This window comes from Thunnus albacares, chromosome 9, assembly GCF_914725855.1.
Source record: "Thunnus albacares chromosome 9, fThuAlb1.1, whole genome shotgun sequence".
Classification (NCBI taxonomy): domain Eukaryota; kingdom Metazoa; phylum Chordata; class Actinopteri; order Scombriformes; family Scombridae; genus Thunnus; species Thunnus albacares.
In genome coordinates, this window is record NC_058114.1 from 30,435,275 (window position 1) to 30,450,713 (window position 15,439).

General features: G+C 38.6%; 1 protein-coding gene across 2 annotated transcripts in view; it reads right to left on the reverse strand.

The window, feature by feature from the left end:
* The window catches only part of slc1a7b (solute carrier family 1 member 7b), a 44,771-nt gene extending 34,056 nt beyond the window's left edge, over positions 1-10,715 (reverse strand). For both annotated transcript variants that reach the window (XM_044362773.1, XM_044362774.1), the window contains exon 1: positions 10,562-10,715. In XM_044362773.1, coding sequence (XP_044218708.1) covers positions 10,562-10,702 — 141 coding nt within the window. In that variant the 5' untranslated portion in view covers positions 10,703-10,715. The remainder of the gene's footprint in view (positions 1-10,561) is intronic.
* Positions 10,716-15,439: the final 4,724 nt, after the last annotated feature.

Here is a 15,439-nt window from a genome sequence, read left to right on the forward strand (position 1 = left end):
CATAATGACAGCTAAAGAGCTTTTCTGTTGGGCATTAAGCAGAGAGCTTAGTTTGCTGTATAAGAGCAGGATCAGCACTCACATACAGCCAGCAAACTAGAGGTTTGTCTCTGTTCTGCTCATCTTGCACTCATGTGAATGGCTCAGTGTGTATTTGCCTGCATGTGTGAGTGTGTTTGTGGTGCATGGGGCAAGTGCAGCTGTTTCTAAAGGACCAGTCAACAGGGCAGTTGCAGTTTGACAGGTTTTACCAACCAAGTGTGAAACAATATGAAGCAGTACAATATAACAAAACAGCATCAATGATACAAGATATACAACTTATACTCTGAATATTAATGCTCTCTAATACTCTACATGTACAACTTAAAGTGAGACTGTGTAACTTTAGAAGGAAAAATAATAAGTCTCCCTCTTACAAATGAAAAAATATAAGCATTAAAATGCACCTTCTCTAAATTAAGTATACTCATGAGTTTGGCTTCTACAGCTGATTATGTAGAATGGATACAGAGAACTTTTTGTTATGTGTGTCATATTACAAAATGTGACACATGCCCTTTAAAACAAGACTGTGTAACTTTTGCTAAACAGTGACCACTTTGGCTACAAGTGACAGCCACAGGTAAATGCAGTGTAACAGCAGCACAGTTAGGAAAGAGTCAAGTTAGTGACCTGACTCAGTAATGTTAGTGACAAAGCAATATGTATCTTAGGTTTTCTAACATTACCTAGCATTAGTCACCATAAGCTACTTTATTATATCTACTTTTGACTTGAGCAAGAATGTGTTTTATTGCTTTTTAAATCAACTTTTCATTTGTAAAAGGAAGAATGAATGATTTTTTAAAGTTAATAAGTAAAAGTTACGTAGTCTTTGCTTTTAAGAATTTCTTTTGGTTGCTTTAGGGATGGTCATATTGGTCATTCAGTTTGTCCACCACTTTGCTCTATAAAATTTTGAACATAAATGAATGGTCCCCAAAGGATAATTCCACATGACTTTGGTCATCACCTGACTGGTTCAGGTTCAGGGTAAAAGGCCAACAACTACAGTACTGAATGGATAACATGAAATTTGGTACAAACATTCATGTTTCCACACAATGAATTGAATTACTTTGGTGATCCCATGACATTTCATTTAGCGTCATCATCATGGGAAATTTTTATTTTGCCCGACACAACATGTATGTTGATTAATGATATTTCCACTAACCTCAGCTGGCATAGAGCCACTATGCATATGTGCAGCCTCACAGAGCCGTTAGCATGGATGTTGACTCTTCTGTAGGCAGTGGTGGGCTGGCTTAAGTTAGACCACTGATACTGATGCTGCTGCTTATGTAATCTGTGCTATAAATCTCCATCAGACTTGATATATCCCTAGCAGCACCATAAACAGAGATGACTTTTTCAGGTATTCAGTCTACAGAGGTATAAAGATGATCAACCACAGCATGACATTATGGGAAAAAGTAGTGGAAGCTAGGTTGAGAGGAGAGGTGATGATTATGAGCAGCAGCATGGTTTCATGCCAGGAAAGAGCACTTCAGATGTAATGTTTTCTTTGACAATGTTGATGGCAGAAGTATAGAGTGGGTTGTTGCATTGTGTATTTGTGGATTTAGAGAAAGCACATGACAGGGTGCCGAGAGAGGAGGTGTGGTGTTGTATTAGGAATTCGGGAGTGGCAGAAGTATGTAAAATTGGTGCAGGACATGTATGATGGCAGTGTGACAGCAGTGAGGTATGCAGTTGGATTGATGGATGGGTTCAAGGTGGAGGTGGGATTACATCAAGGATGAGCTCTGAGCCCTTTCTTGTTTGCAATAGTGATGGATAGGTTGACTGACGACATCAGACAGGAGTCTCTGGGACTATGATGTTCACGGATGACATTGTGATCTGTAGTGAGAGTAGGGAGCAGGTTGAGGAGTGCCTGGAGAGGTGATGGTATACACTGGAGAGAAGAGGAATGAAAGTCAATAGGAGCAAGACAGAATACATGTGCATGAATGGGAGGGAAGACAGAGGAATAGTGAGGATGCAAGGAGTAGAGGTGGCGAAGGTGGATGAGTTTAAAGGTCCCATGAAATGAAAAAAACATTTTCCCAGTTTTAATCCTGTGTCCCTTTGATATTTTTTCATCTATATGAAATATATGCCAAATCTATGTCAAAAAATCAGTATCAGAGTATTTATACATCAAAATCCCTGTCTTTTCTTTTCCTGTAGTGGCTCATCCTGCACAAACAAAAGTTTCAAAAGTTCATCTAATCAAATGTGACTTTGGGCAAGTAGCTACTCACACTCGTCATTTAGAAGCACACTTCATCATTTTTGGGTCATAGTTGCTAACAGAGCAATATGGAGAGAGATAGGAAGAGATTTGGTTTGGATATAAGTGGACTTTGTTTTCATTGCCATAGCAATGTGGCTGTGGTTTAATTTCTAATTAATTCATCTCTCCCTTGTCCACAGGTGCGTGTGGAGCCAACAGTCCTCTGTAGCTCTGTTTCTCTCTGCAGCTCCATTTTGCTCTAAACTCTAAGCCCTGCCCACTTTTTAGCAGTCCAATTAAACGCGAAGGATTTGATTTAAATCCCTCTTGTAACTGTACACCGCTCAAATCTTCCGTTTCACTGGGAAATATATCACAGTACAGAAGCTAAAGATGCTCTAATTTCCGTTTCATGGGGCCTTTAAATACTTAGGGTCAACTGTTCAAAGTAACGAGGAGTGCAGAAGAGAGGTGAAGAAGAGAGTGCAGGCAGGGTGGTGAAGGACGTCATACAGCTGGTTTCAATGCAATAGTGGTTTGACATCAGTTTCCTCTGACCTCAACAAGAAAACAACTACTCCATCTACCAACAATACTGCAGTCCTCCATTGTGTAATTTGCCTTTCCAATTTCTTTCCAGAAATTTGACAAAATATTGCTCTCTAGCTCCATGACAACTGAGCAAACCAGAGATCTGGAGCTGCAGAGATTTTTTTCTCTCTGTAGCTGGTTGGGGGCTTAATTATTTACTGGTGGAGCTATGAAATATGAAATAAATACATTAATAAACAAGGTTATGATTGAAAGTATGGTACTTGAAAATCAAAAAATTGCATCTTTAGTGACAGAATATTCCAGCCAGGAGTAGCAGTCCTAAATTAAGTTTCTTTGCTGGTTGTTTTGTGGGGACTTTTCAATCCGCAAACAGCAGTGCCAAGAGTAAGTAGCACTAGAGGAGCAACTGTAGTCTGTCACAGGTGGTCTCACCCCACTCTTTCTGTGTTGATGTCTTCCACCAGTTTGCTCATTTTCACTAGTTTCTGCTTCCTCTTGATCAGGTTGTTTGGCGCTCTTGGACCAGACCAGCTGGAGAATGGGATAGATACAGTAGCAGCCAAAAAAAGGAAATCATTGGATTTGGCGCAAACTCAATCCACTGATAAAGACTTTGAGACATGGTTACAAGTTTAGAAAAAAGCCAGTAGGTAGACCATGTTTGACAGGGAAAAATGGCGATGATGAGTATTGGGAAGAATTGTGATCACTGCTTACACTAAACACACCTCAGAGCTGCGACTAGTTCAACATTAAAATACGAAATGCAACCAATGGACAGCCTGTAGACTGGTCATGTTTAGCTGAGCATTCATTCATTCACTGCAGATCTGTCTCTCTCTCCGGCCTCAAACCTTTAAGTCAGTTTACAATGACTGATATGTCAAAATCATTAAAGTTCTTCCACAGCACACAGCAGGGTCCCTGGTTGACAAATAAGGCTCAGCTGGTTGGTGACAGGATGTCATTGTACACCAAAAACACCAAAGTTCAAGCTCACCTGACACCTGTTCATACATTGTTGATAACTGTGCTCTGACCTTGAGCACATAAGATTTTGTCCTTTGAGACTGATAAGAATTTTGATTCAAAGTGCCCTTGGTGTAGGTGTAAATTCTGCAAACAAGCCTCACAGCTACACATAGCTTGACTGCTAGCATGAGCCAAAATTAAAGCATAGCCTTCAATTATTTATCCTATATTGAAAGGTACACTATGCAGGATTTTACTTTAAAAAACCCAATATATAGACTCATACCAAAGTAACCCCTCTCAATCATCACTTATGACCCACTAAAAGTGTGTGGCAGTGCAGAGACTTTGCCCTCTGCCTGTATTTTCTTATTATTTTGCTGGGTTCAGGATGCTTCTGGGCGTCAACCTTTGGGCAGTGAGTGTGTAGACCCCAGCCAATAACAGCATTCAGTGTGTGAAGTCAGGACTCGTAGCGTAGTGACCAGGTTACATCACTATCTCCATCTCTCTCCTCTGCTCTGCTCTCTGTCTCTGTGTCTTGGATGTATAAAGAGCTGCAGGTCTGTGTGTCTGCTTGACTGAGAGTGGGGCTAAGCTACACACATGCAGATCAGAGAGGCCACAGCAGATAGGATGAAGCTCTGCATTCACACAATGCAATGCAATGCTGCACCTTCCTGCTGGGCTGTGTGGAGGTGTGAGCGTGTTTAACGTAACCGCCATAAAACTAAAAAAAAACTTTTATTTATCCGATTCAACACTTTGTTCTTGCCAGTGCCACTTTCTCTTCATTCACTCTCGAGCTTGCTCGACCACCACTGCTCTCTCTCTCTCTCTGTCTCCTTCTTTCTCTCTCTCTCTTGCTCTGCCCTCAGCTCAGTCTAATGGAGCCGGGGAGAAGGGGCCAACTTTGAATTCTGTATTTACAAACACCAACTGACAAATCCTGCATAGCATACCTTTAAGATAAGATAGAAATGTATTAATTACAAAGGATTTTATAAGAATACTGAGTTAATTCAACTTGTTTGCCTCATTGCTCTCTTTGAAATGCGTATGAGATGTATTCAACTATAAATATTGCCATTAGAAAACTTCAGCCCAGAGAATCTCCATCACCATTAGTGCTTTTAGAGAAACCGTAGTGGAGGTAGAATGGGTTTGCTAATGCCTGCCAGTCTCATGCAGCCTAAGTTCAAATGATAGTACAAACATAGCACAAGCAAATCTATTATGGTTGCTGAAGGACAAAATAGATGCAGTTTTCAATGGAAAACATCACACATCTCATAATTTAGACACTCTTGTTCTCTTGTTAGCTCTGCTGTTGTGCATGGTGGGAATGTTCTATGTAAGGTACATAGATACAACAGAAAAACTTTCCTCTTCAGCAGATGAATGTGGAAACAGACTTGGTTAAACTCTGCACATACATCATTCTGCACAGTAAAGCTCAAACATCCAACTGAAGTAACAATAAGTAAAAAACATTTTTGAGTGGATGGGGACTTTAAGAAAGGCTCAGTTATCCTCTCCCTGTTAGTAACACACATCTAGGAAAGCCATCTCCACTGTAAACCTTGTGCTCACAGTTATCGCAGCTCTCTGTCACAGTGGATGAAAGAACTCGAACACACCAACTGAATGGCACTGGTCTCCTATTACTTGGATGTTACTTCAGTTCTCTAAGTATGTGCGTTGCTCTATATCACAAAGTAAATGAAAGTATGTAAACACTGATGATCACATATGATAAATGTGTTGTGGTGTCGTTATCAACAGGTGAAATCTGATGATAAGTGTAAATCAAAACCTACACCGTACGTATCTATGGCAGGACTGCAATAGGCTTTCATTGTGTCATATATAAATACAGCTACTTTAAGTTTAAATTATCTGAAAGCCATAATAACACCAGTGTCTCCCCAATCTTTTATTATCCCTCTGTCGTTGTAGGTTAAAGGGTGTCTATGAAGAGAAGCAGCTATCTTTGTACTGTATGGAGTAAAGAAATCCTTTCTTGGTACCATCATTCATGTTTCATTTTGTTTTTTTAGGTATTAGAAGTTTAAATGCTAATAATACTACTATGTTCACAAGTTAAATTATGTTAATATTGCTTAGAAACACTGGAAAAAAATCTTTTTACACTATCTACTGTGTATTGTAAGAGTGGGTGAAAAAGCAAATCACACAGTAGAGGTCATAATTCCTATCTTCAGTGGCTCTGAATGAATTCACAAATGGCAAAAATTGTAACCACAAGGGCAGTGCAGCACGTGGATAGCGTACACAGCAGGTACACGCTAGAGTTATCTTGTAGTTCATCTTCACAAAAGGCAAGTGTCTGGGCACATTGGATTTAATTGCTTAGTAATAAGCTTTGCGAGACAAAGGTGAAGTATTTTATCAATACTTTGAACTCCATCAACTAGAGACTAACATTAGCAAAGTGTAGCACTTAACTCTAGCACTAGCAAATGAAACCGGATGACCAACACACACTGCAACACTTTAAAAAACTTCAACCGACATGAAAATAACTCGATCCACAGTCTGTTTCATTTCTAAAGCCCTGCACCCCCATACAGTGTTTAAACAAGGATGGCTTTTCCCAGTACTAGAGATGCAGCAGAGACGCAGCTGGAGACAGACTTTTTTTCCATTTATTCAAACACACACACACTTCTGTCTTTACAAAAGAACAATAAACCAGTGACAGTCAGTAAATTACTCTCTGATTTCATTCAGTCTCAAACAGGTAGGCTGTAATTAATGTACTTTACTTTTTCTCAGATTGTTACACCAAGAATTTGATGTCATTTGTTCTCTCACAGTCTACTAAATCCAGTAGTGTATATAGAAATTACTGTTCTCCTCTTGTAATCAGACTCTTTCTGTATTTTGGGCTTAAAGGTTAGAGGAGCAAGCTTATGACTGGAGGAAGATCAGCACTTGCTCATGTCTCAATACTACCACTGAGGTGCCCTTAGTATTCAATCATACAGTTCAGTTATTCATTATGGCCATGAATTGATATCTTGTTATTGTTTTACTTACTTCACACATCTGTCACATTCTTTGTCCTTTTAACTGTGAAATTTGCTGCTGATGGTGTGATTCTGCAGATCTTCCTAATACTATAATCCAGACTTATGTCATAGATTTATCCATACATTTCTACTCAGTGTGTTCTTGTGTGTTTACGTAAGTTTGAATTACTTCCATTTTAAATTACATTTCCTTTTTTTATTAGAGGGTAATCCTTTAACTTTTTGCTACTGCAGTGGTCTAATTTCTCCTCAGAGAGGAGTCATGTCTGATCTTATCTCACCTTACTAATGCTGTACATGCACTTACACACACCAGCACACACACACTCAGACAGATTGCCTGTACTACAAGGTCTTGACTCTAAACCACCAGGGACTCTGCGTCTTTATTGTGCAATTTCTGTTCACTTTTTCTATGTTTTTTACTGTGTACTTTATTACACATTCTGTATTTCTTTGTATTTCTTTGTGGCATCATGCTCATGTAAAGCACTTTGTGACGATTGTATGTGAAAGGCGCTATATAAATAAATTTTACTTATTTACTTACTTACTATTGTGTGAAAACTGAAAGGTCTGTACCTCCTGTGTACCTTGTAAGGCGTCACACTGACATGCACTCTTATTTGATGTACAATTAGATAAAGCATTTGTTTGATTGGATTGTAATCCTCCATTGTGAGACTAAAGGAGCCACAGGCTATTTTTAGGCCTATTTAAGAATATGACAGCGCTTTAGTCAGAGGGGTAATGGAAAAGAAAAGGCTGCATTTTGTTTATGGGGCCCCTTCGTAAAGCTGCTCGGTGGTTGTATTTAGAGTGATGTGCTGAAGCTGCGTTAGTGTATTTACTGTAAGCTTGTGGGCTTGTTTTTAGCCTGGATTTGTGTATGGATGTTTTCTACCTATCAATCAAAAGTACCAACAACCACTAACACCCCACATCTTACCACATGTCACACCAATTCAAAGCCATGCATACTTCTGTAGGTTGAGGGTGTTAACAGGGGCGGATCTAGAGAAATTTACATGGGGTGGCAAGAGGGTGGCATGGAGACACACATATATCAATATTTGCATTGAATAGAAATATCTAATGGTGGTATTAGAAATCAATAAATTGTTTTATTTCCAAATCTAAAGACATTTTTCCAAATACATGTCTTTTTTCATTGCACATAGGCCTATCACTTAGCATAGGTACATACATAGATAGATTGATAGATTGATAGATAGATAGAGATATTTCTATATATACACAAAATCATTTCATTTGTCTTTATGATTTTGGATGTTCCAAAACTAAAATCGATAAAAGGACAAGGACAAAACAAATAAAATTGAGAGACTGAAACTTAGGGCCACCTTTAATCTCTACAGCCTACAAAACAAGCCAAAGCATGGCTGAAACCCACTGAATGATGTATACGAAATGTACTTACTTACTTGCCTTGCCACAAAATACTGTCTTTTGCACTATTAGACCAGCAGGGGCCACCAAATCTATGCAAAGACTGCTGCAAAAGGTATGTTAAATAACAAGCAAGTATCATTTGTAATTGTCAGGCAATTGTAGAAATAATATGAGTTATTCCTATTAGCTGTCAATCATAAGTCCAACTTGAGTGCAATAATCAGTTAATTCACAATGGGACATTCACATTCAGGGTCTATTCCCTACTTCCACAGCTACAGTATATCAAAATGTGACTCCACTATACACAACTATGAGGTACACTAACTGAATGTCAAAACAGTTTAGGACAACCAGATTGCCCAAAACTGGAGTGGCAAGGCATTTTTTAGGGGTGGCAGGTGCCACCCCACACCACCCCAGTAGATCTGCTCCTGAGCGTTAAGTGCAAGGGTGAATGGACCTCTTTGCTCATCTGTTGCAATTGTGCCTCCTGAATGTAGCTACTATAAGCCAACAAGAGGAAATATCTGATCCTTTGAATTTTTCTTTTGAAACTGATAACAGATAAAAGTCAAATAACTCAAATTTTAAACATTTTACATGTAAATGGAGGAATTAACACTTTGAAGTATGCAAAAAACAACACATTTATGAAATATTAATGTTGGTAGTGTTTCAACTCTTTAAAATACATGTTGGGGCTTTATTAACCTTTATTAGACAGCACCAGTAGAAACATTAAAAAAGTTGGTTTACAGGTGTTGGGGAGTACTACCACATATGTGAAAAAAATGATATAGAGGCTCTTGTGTCTCCACAGGAAGCGGTGTGAAGTCAGATAAATTGCCTCAAGTGATGTCACTGGAGGCAATGTCAGTTGGGGTGAAGACTACACATTTTGAAAATGAAAAGAATCAGGGGGTGTGGAGTTAGAAAGAAATGAGGTTACTAGTCGTCTGTAGCCTGCTCCTCATCTGTGCTTGAGGCTAGCGGATGGAGGCTACATTAGCTGCTACTGGCATAACACACCAGAATCTCTGACCAAACTGTCAGTGGTTGAGTGGCATTGTGGTTAAAGTAGGTGTGTAGGTTTTGACAAGGAAGTAGAATACATAGATTAAAAAGATGCTATCTATGGTTCTGCTGCTTCAATTTTGATTTATTTATTTTTTACCATATTGTTCATCATTTGTCTGACAATGTTACAGGGGTGTAATGCTAATTCTGTGAGTAAAATTTCCCTTGTGTATGAAAAAAGTCTTGTTTAACACTATCTGACACTATCACATTTTGTATCCACTTGTTCCAACTCTTTGACACTATATGATGTTTACACTAAATTTTAAAAAAAAATCAAACCTAATAATCCATGTTTCTCATGGTTGCATAATTAGGTCAAATGAAAATATTCTACATGTCATATGCATTGCTTTAGATACATTGTCCCAGTAGCCAGTATCATATATTTGGTATCTTTGGAAACTTTGGGATCCCCACTAGAATTTAAAATAAAGTTATGAATGTCTAAACAATATTTGGTGGCACAGTGTGGGTTTGTGATGACTGGCCCACCAGCATATTGTTGCCTGTTAGGGGTTTAACCTATTTACAACCAATCACACTTCCATTACTGTTGTAGTGTTTTAGACTTCTGTGTTTTCCCAAGCTTTCAAGCAGCTCTATTGCTTTTAATATATACATATGTCACTGCAGTATGAAAGTCAACAAGCAGAAACTCAAAGCTTATTTGATTCAGGTAATTCATTACAATGAACATCATTTCTGCTTCTATTGTAGTCAAAGGTGTGTTACTGCTGCTTGCAAGTGCAGGTTGATGTGGGAAGTCTGCCGTTTTACAATGCAACAATGACTTACCAGTAACCTATATAAATAGATCACATGTCCTCATGCCTTCTCTTGCTTTACCGCATTTTTATCCATGATTTCACATTGATAGTATGCCTTGTATCAGCATAACCTCTCTGGTTTTTAGTCAGTGTCTGCATCTTTTGACTATTTCATCCATACTTTACATTATTGTTGATCACTTTGGAATGCCTATCATTGTGTCTTTTATTTTTGAAGTGCTTTTCCTATCTTCCAGGCAGGTCATTATGGTATGAGAATCTAATTTTAGAAATCTAAAACTTGAAAGAAGTCATGCGTCACAGTGAACTTCATGTTGACTATCAGAGTCCTTGGGAAAATATTCTCTCCCAAACACCATCTTCTGCTTGCATGACGTCACAGTGGGTTAAGGGGGAGGAGACAGACTGACCTGCTCTGTGAGGCGCCGTGTCCTCAGGAAGAATCCCAAAAGACACCCAATGACCACAGCCAGCACCGACATGATGAGGAGTCCATTCTGTTTGCAGACATTCTTCACTCTCACCCACACTGCATCCAAAGCCACGGCCATTGTGAGTCACCTGTCCTTTCGTCCTATCAGTAACCCATAAATGTACCCAACCCCAAAGCCTAAAATCCAGGTGTGAGGATGAAAACACAGAAATGAAAGAAAAAAAAACTCCAGGATCACATGTGATGCTGTGTGAAATATCCAATCGTAGTGTTTTTATAGCACCTTTGGGCTCAGCATCCCTCTCGTCCACTCACTGCAGCAATCTGCACTAAGCTAGGAAGATCCTCTCACTTTCCAGGCATCCCCTCCCACCCTGCTCCACCCATCAGTGGGCCTGTGTGTGCTGTGATCCACCACCACCGCCAGGGGGATGGAACAGCTGGTAACCCTCGGGGTTAACATCAACAATCCTGTTAGAGTGCTACTGTATTAAACAGGTCTGAGGCTGGATTAAAGATCCATGAACAATTTGACAAAGGTTAGCAGAGCGGAGCAACCTCACAAGCTTTCTGAACCTGGTACACTGATAGAAAACAGAAGGAGGTCTGTGTGAGGTTTCTAAAAACATCTACAGTTTTATGGACAGCTTTCTGAAATACAAACATTTTATACTATAAGGGGTTCAATCACTAAGAGACTTTGACTATCATCTACATTATACATCAACATGACATCTGACTGTGTATATGTAATAATTGTTACTCCATGTAAAGCAGGGATACTTGAGCCTTGAAATTGCCGCTGTTTGTTTATTTGGATCTTTGTTGGCTTTTCTGCTACTCTTTCTCAGGTCCACTTAAGAATTTAACACAGAGAAAATACAAGTTAGCACCACTCACCATAAATACACCAGTTAAATACAATGCCCAGGGTGCATTTCAGTAACACCAACAATCCCAGAGCTTAAGGAGTACGTATCATGTACATTTTCCTTGTACTGGCCCTTTATGCAGCCTGTCAGTTCAGCCTCTGTCTGAAAAAAGCTGCTTTAGCTCCTGTCTCTTTAAGGCCCCCCTCCCAGTGAACCCACTCTGATCTGATTGGTTAGCTTCCAGATACTGCATCGCAGTAAACGTCTGGTTGTTTGTCTGTTTTTCGTTCTTTACTCGAAATCGAAGCCTCTTAAATACATCTGCACATATTCAAACCTGAATCTGATCCGAAATATGAGAGCAGACAATGCAAACAACACATGGAACAACCATGTTTGTGAAAGCTGTTTGTGGGAATGTGAAAACAATTAGACGTCATCACCAAGAAGATGTAGAGGTAAATTTGCAAGTGAAGCACTCAGAGAAGGCTGAAACCTGGGCTTTTGACTTGCAGGGAGCATTTGAATATAGACTTATAACATGTTCCATTTAAAATTGCGTGTGCTGCTAATAGTGAGCAGAAGTTAAACATTACACTGTTGTGAAAACTGTACAATTTAGCACTTAAATCGATTCACTTTCAGATTCTGGAGTAAGATTCTATTCTATTCTGGATAAATCCAGCAACTACGGCACTGTGTTTCATTTACAACTACATCAACAAAGAGTTTTCAAATTGCTACACCTTTAATTTGTACCTCCAACTTCTTGTCCATAGCGAAACCAACAGAGGCTCATAAGTATTGCAGAATTGAATACCATCCAGCATGCCAAACAGATAGAGAAAACATTAAAGTTGAAAATTTTCAGACCGATGGCCATAATATAAACCTATCATTACATCATCTGGGAGACTCCTGTGTTTCTAATGGAGGTAGAATTTTTGAAGAAAATGAATGTCGCCCCTGACATCAGATTAAAAACTCTGATATACTGTGAAATACAGAGAGATTTATCTGGAGGTGATAGGCTTAATCAGCATTGTGTGATGTTGTTTGACAAGGGCTTGAATGTAGCAGATGTTCATTTATATGTAAAAGTTTTGCACTGCAGGTTTAATATTTAGTGCTCAATGGCATCTTTCCTTGGACTGTCCCTGCCCTGTAAGATCCACATCCTGTAAATTCCACATACCCAGGTTGTAAAGCTGGATTTCTGTTAAAAATCTGTAGTCTTTAAGCCCAAACCTCATGTGCTTGTCTCGAATTTGACAAAGCTCCTCCAGAGCCACAACAGACATTATACAGTACAGCTGTTGTCACAGGCTGAGTAGTACTCCTCATTACAAGCAAACAGTTGTGGCAAATTGGTAGTACAAGACATACATGATATGGATTCTAAAAGATGCAACACCACAAAACACACACAGACAAGCTCTGAAAGAAGAATTTTAGTTATTAAAATATTATTATTAAACACAATAAACATTGACACCCTTATCCATCAGTTATACAATTACTTAATTATTATAATCATATTAAATAAAAATAGAATAACAATCATCATCAATACTATTATTATCATTATTATATGATAGTCATATAAAATTGGAGTGGTTCATGCACTTGATAAAGATAGATCAGTGCTATTTTCATTCTAGCCATCCAATCAGAGGCTGTCAAACTTGATGTGTCAAATTAAAGCAATTAATTATCTGAGGAGAGAAGCAGTACAGTCCACTGGGTTCTGGTTGGAGCCCAAAGAAAGACAGTTCGCTGCAGTTCATCAACTTTAATCCTGACGATGACAGCTATGATTTGGCTGCTGAACTTTCCCTAAATGAAAATAACTTTGTGTTGATAAAGGACAAACTATTTCATTTAAATGTGTCCCTTAGCTTTCCAAACCCATCCACTTCATGTAATATCTGTAATGTAATATGTCAATGCTGTATTTTAAATTATGAATAAACTCCGTAGTATTACCTACAGTACCACTGAATCTTTTAACTTCTCACAAGCTGTGCTAAGCAACGTCTGTCCCAAGACTGATTTTTCAAAAAGCAGATAAATCAAGTATGTAATTTAGTTTCATACAGAGGTGATAATCAACTAAATATTTTCATCTGCTCTATTTATCTATGATCATACAATCCCCCTGTCATCTTCACCATTGCAAAAGTTTTCTTCTTACAAGCTTAGGATGTAAGTTGATTTCTACAGACCTCTATTTTTCTAATTTAGTTTGTATTACATACAACCCTTCCTGAATATGTAAAATAAAAGAAAAATGCAATATTAATGTAAATGTAATCAAATTAAATGCATCGACATTGGCCTTGTCTGACTTTCCTGGAGATAGATGGTAATCTTTAGAGTTTTGGTTCTTGGCTTGCTTCTTTGCTCATTATTAAAATTCCAAACACAATGTCGAAATCATGGGCTGCAATGATGAATATTAAACTAGTGAACATGTCTGACAGGGAGCAGGACCAAGGGCAAAACATGCCTTTAGATCTCCTTCTGTGCCTCTTAATGATGAAGTTTCTCTAGTCCATCTCCTACGTGGAGCTGTTCTTGTACGTCTCTGCCCTGTCTGAAAAAGAGAGAGAGAAAGAGAGAGAAAGAGAGAGAGAGAGAGGGCCCTCCAACATTATACTAACACACAGACATCTGTACTTCAAAGCTTGAAGAACATGGTCCTCGTCAGCTGCTAATTTCAGACCATAATAAGCAACATCACTAGACATCAAAATAATTTTTTTTTTTTTAAAATGAAGCTTATAAATCACCACAGCCAAAACACTCCAGCCTGACTCCGAAAATAAAAATAAACTTTATCCTAAAATAACTGAATACTTGGGTTAATGGTCATGTGGAACATATTCTAGTACACGTGCAGTTTTTAATGATAACCATGGCAGATTTACTTCTTGAAACCATGAATTTCAGACAGAGGTAGACAAAAGCAGGCTTCTCATTTCTGGCTGTTGACAACAGTGGCTATCTGATTTTATCAGCTGTAGCTAGCTGGCTAACTATGCTAGCTCCATGAAGTGGTTGAAGATGCTGCCTCAGCTGACTTTTTAGTAATTAATAAAAGGAGAAGCCTGTACAAGGGTCTTAAATATGTTCTTGATGGTATACATACATGATATCATGCTAAAAGATTGACGCTGTCAGTTAGTATACAAAAATACAGTTTTCTTCAAAATGATACAAAATGACAGCAAAGTGAGCTGTCTCTGCACCAATCCATAATGTGATCCCCAGCTGTGAGATGATTCTGACAACCCATCATTATGGTGCTGCCAAAATATAGAACTGTAATTGTCTGATTTAGTTTTTATCTAATTGGTGCTTATGTTATATCCCATCAGTCATGACTCTTCTTCTAGTCTAGAAGTCTAGTCCAGGAATACAGACCTTTTTGATGGTAAAAGAAAAAAAAAAAAAACTTTTGCAATTTATATCATGCAGCAAACTGAAATGATAGTGAAGTAAAATCAAAGGCGTACAGAGCCTGCAGATATGTCCCAAACATCACAGACCTTATTGCATCCAAGACAGAATGGACCCAATGTCATACCACATTCATCTGATATAATAAACACCTCAAATCCATTAACCCATCTCTGTATGAGTACCCTCAGCTGATTGGGATGGTCACCCACCAATCCTTAACAAATGATCTCAATGCAAAAAGACATCTGAGAGAAGATCTAAAAGAAACTTGCATTTAAACTTGAACAAAGAGTTCACCTAGACAGAACTGACAAGAAGGAACACTGAGAACATCAGTTGAATAATAACTTACCTCAACAAAATAGATAACAAGACTAGGTCAAAACCTAGTATATGGCTAGACCGTGTATGAAACGCTAGAGGAAACAAACAGATACAGGAAGTGGCAACATGTGGTGACCAAGCCTGCAGGAATTGCACTGGGCTTTGACTTAAGCCAATAGGCTCATTCGAGATGA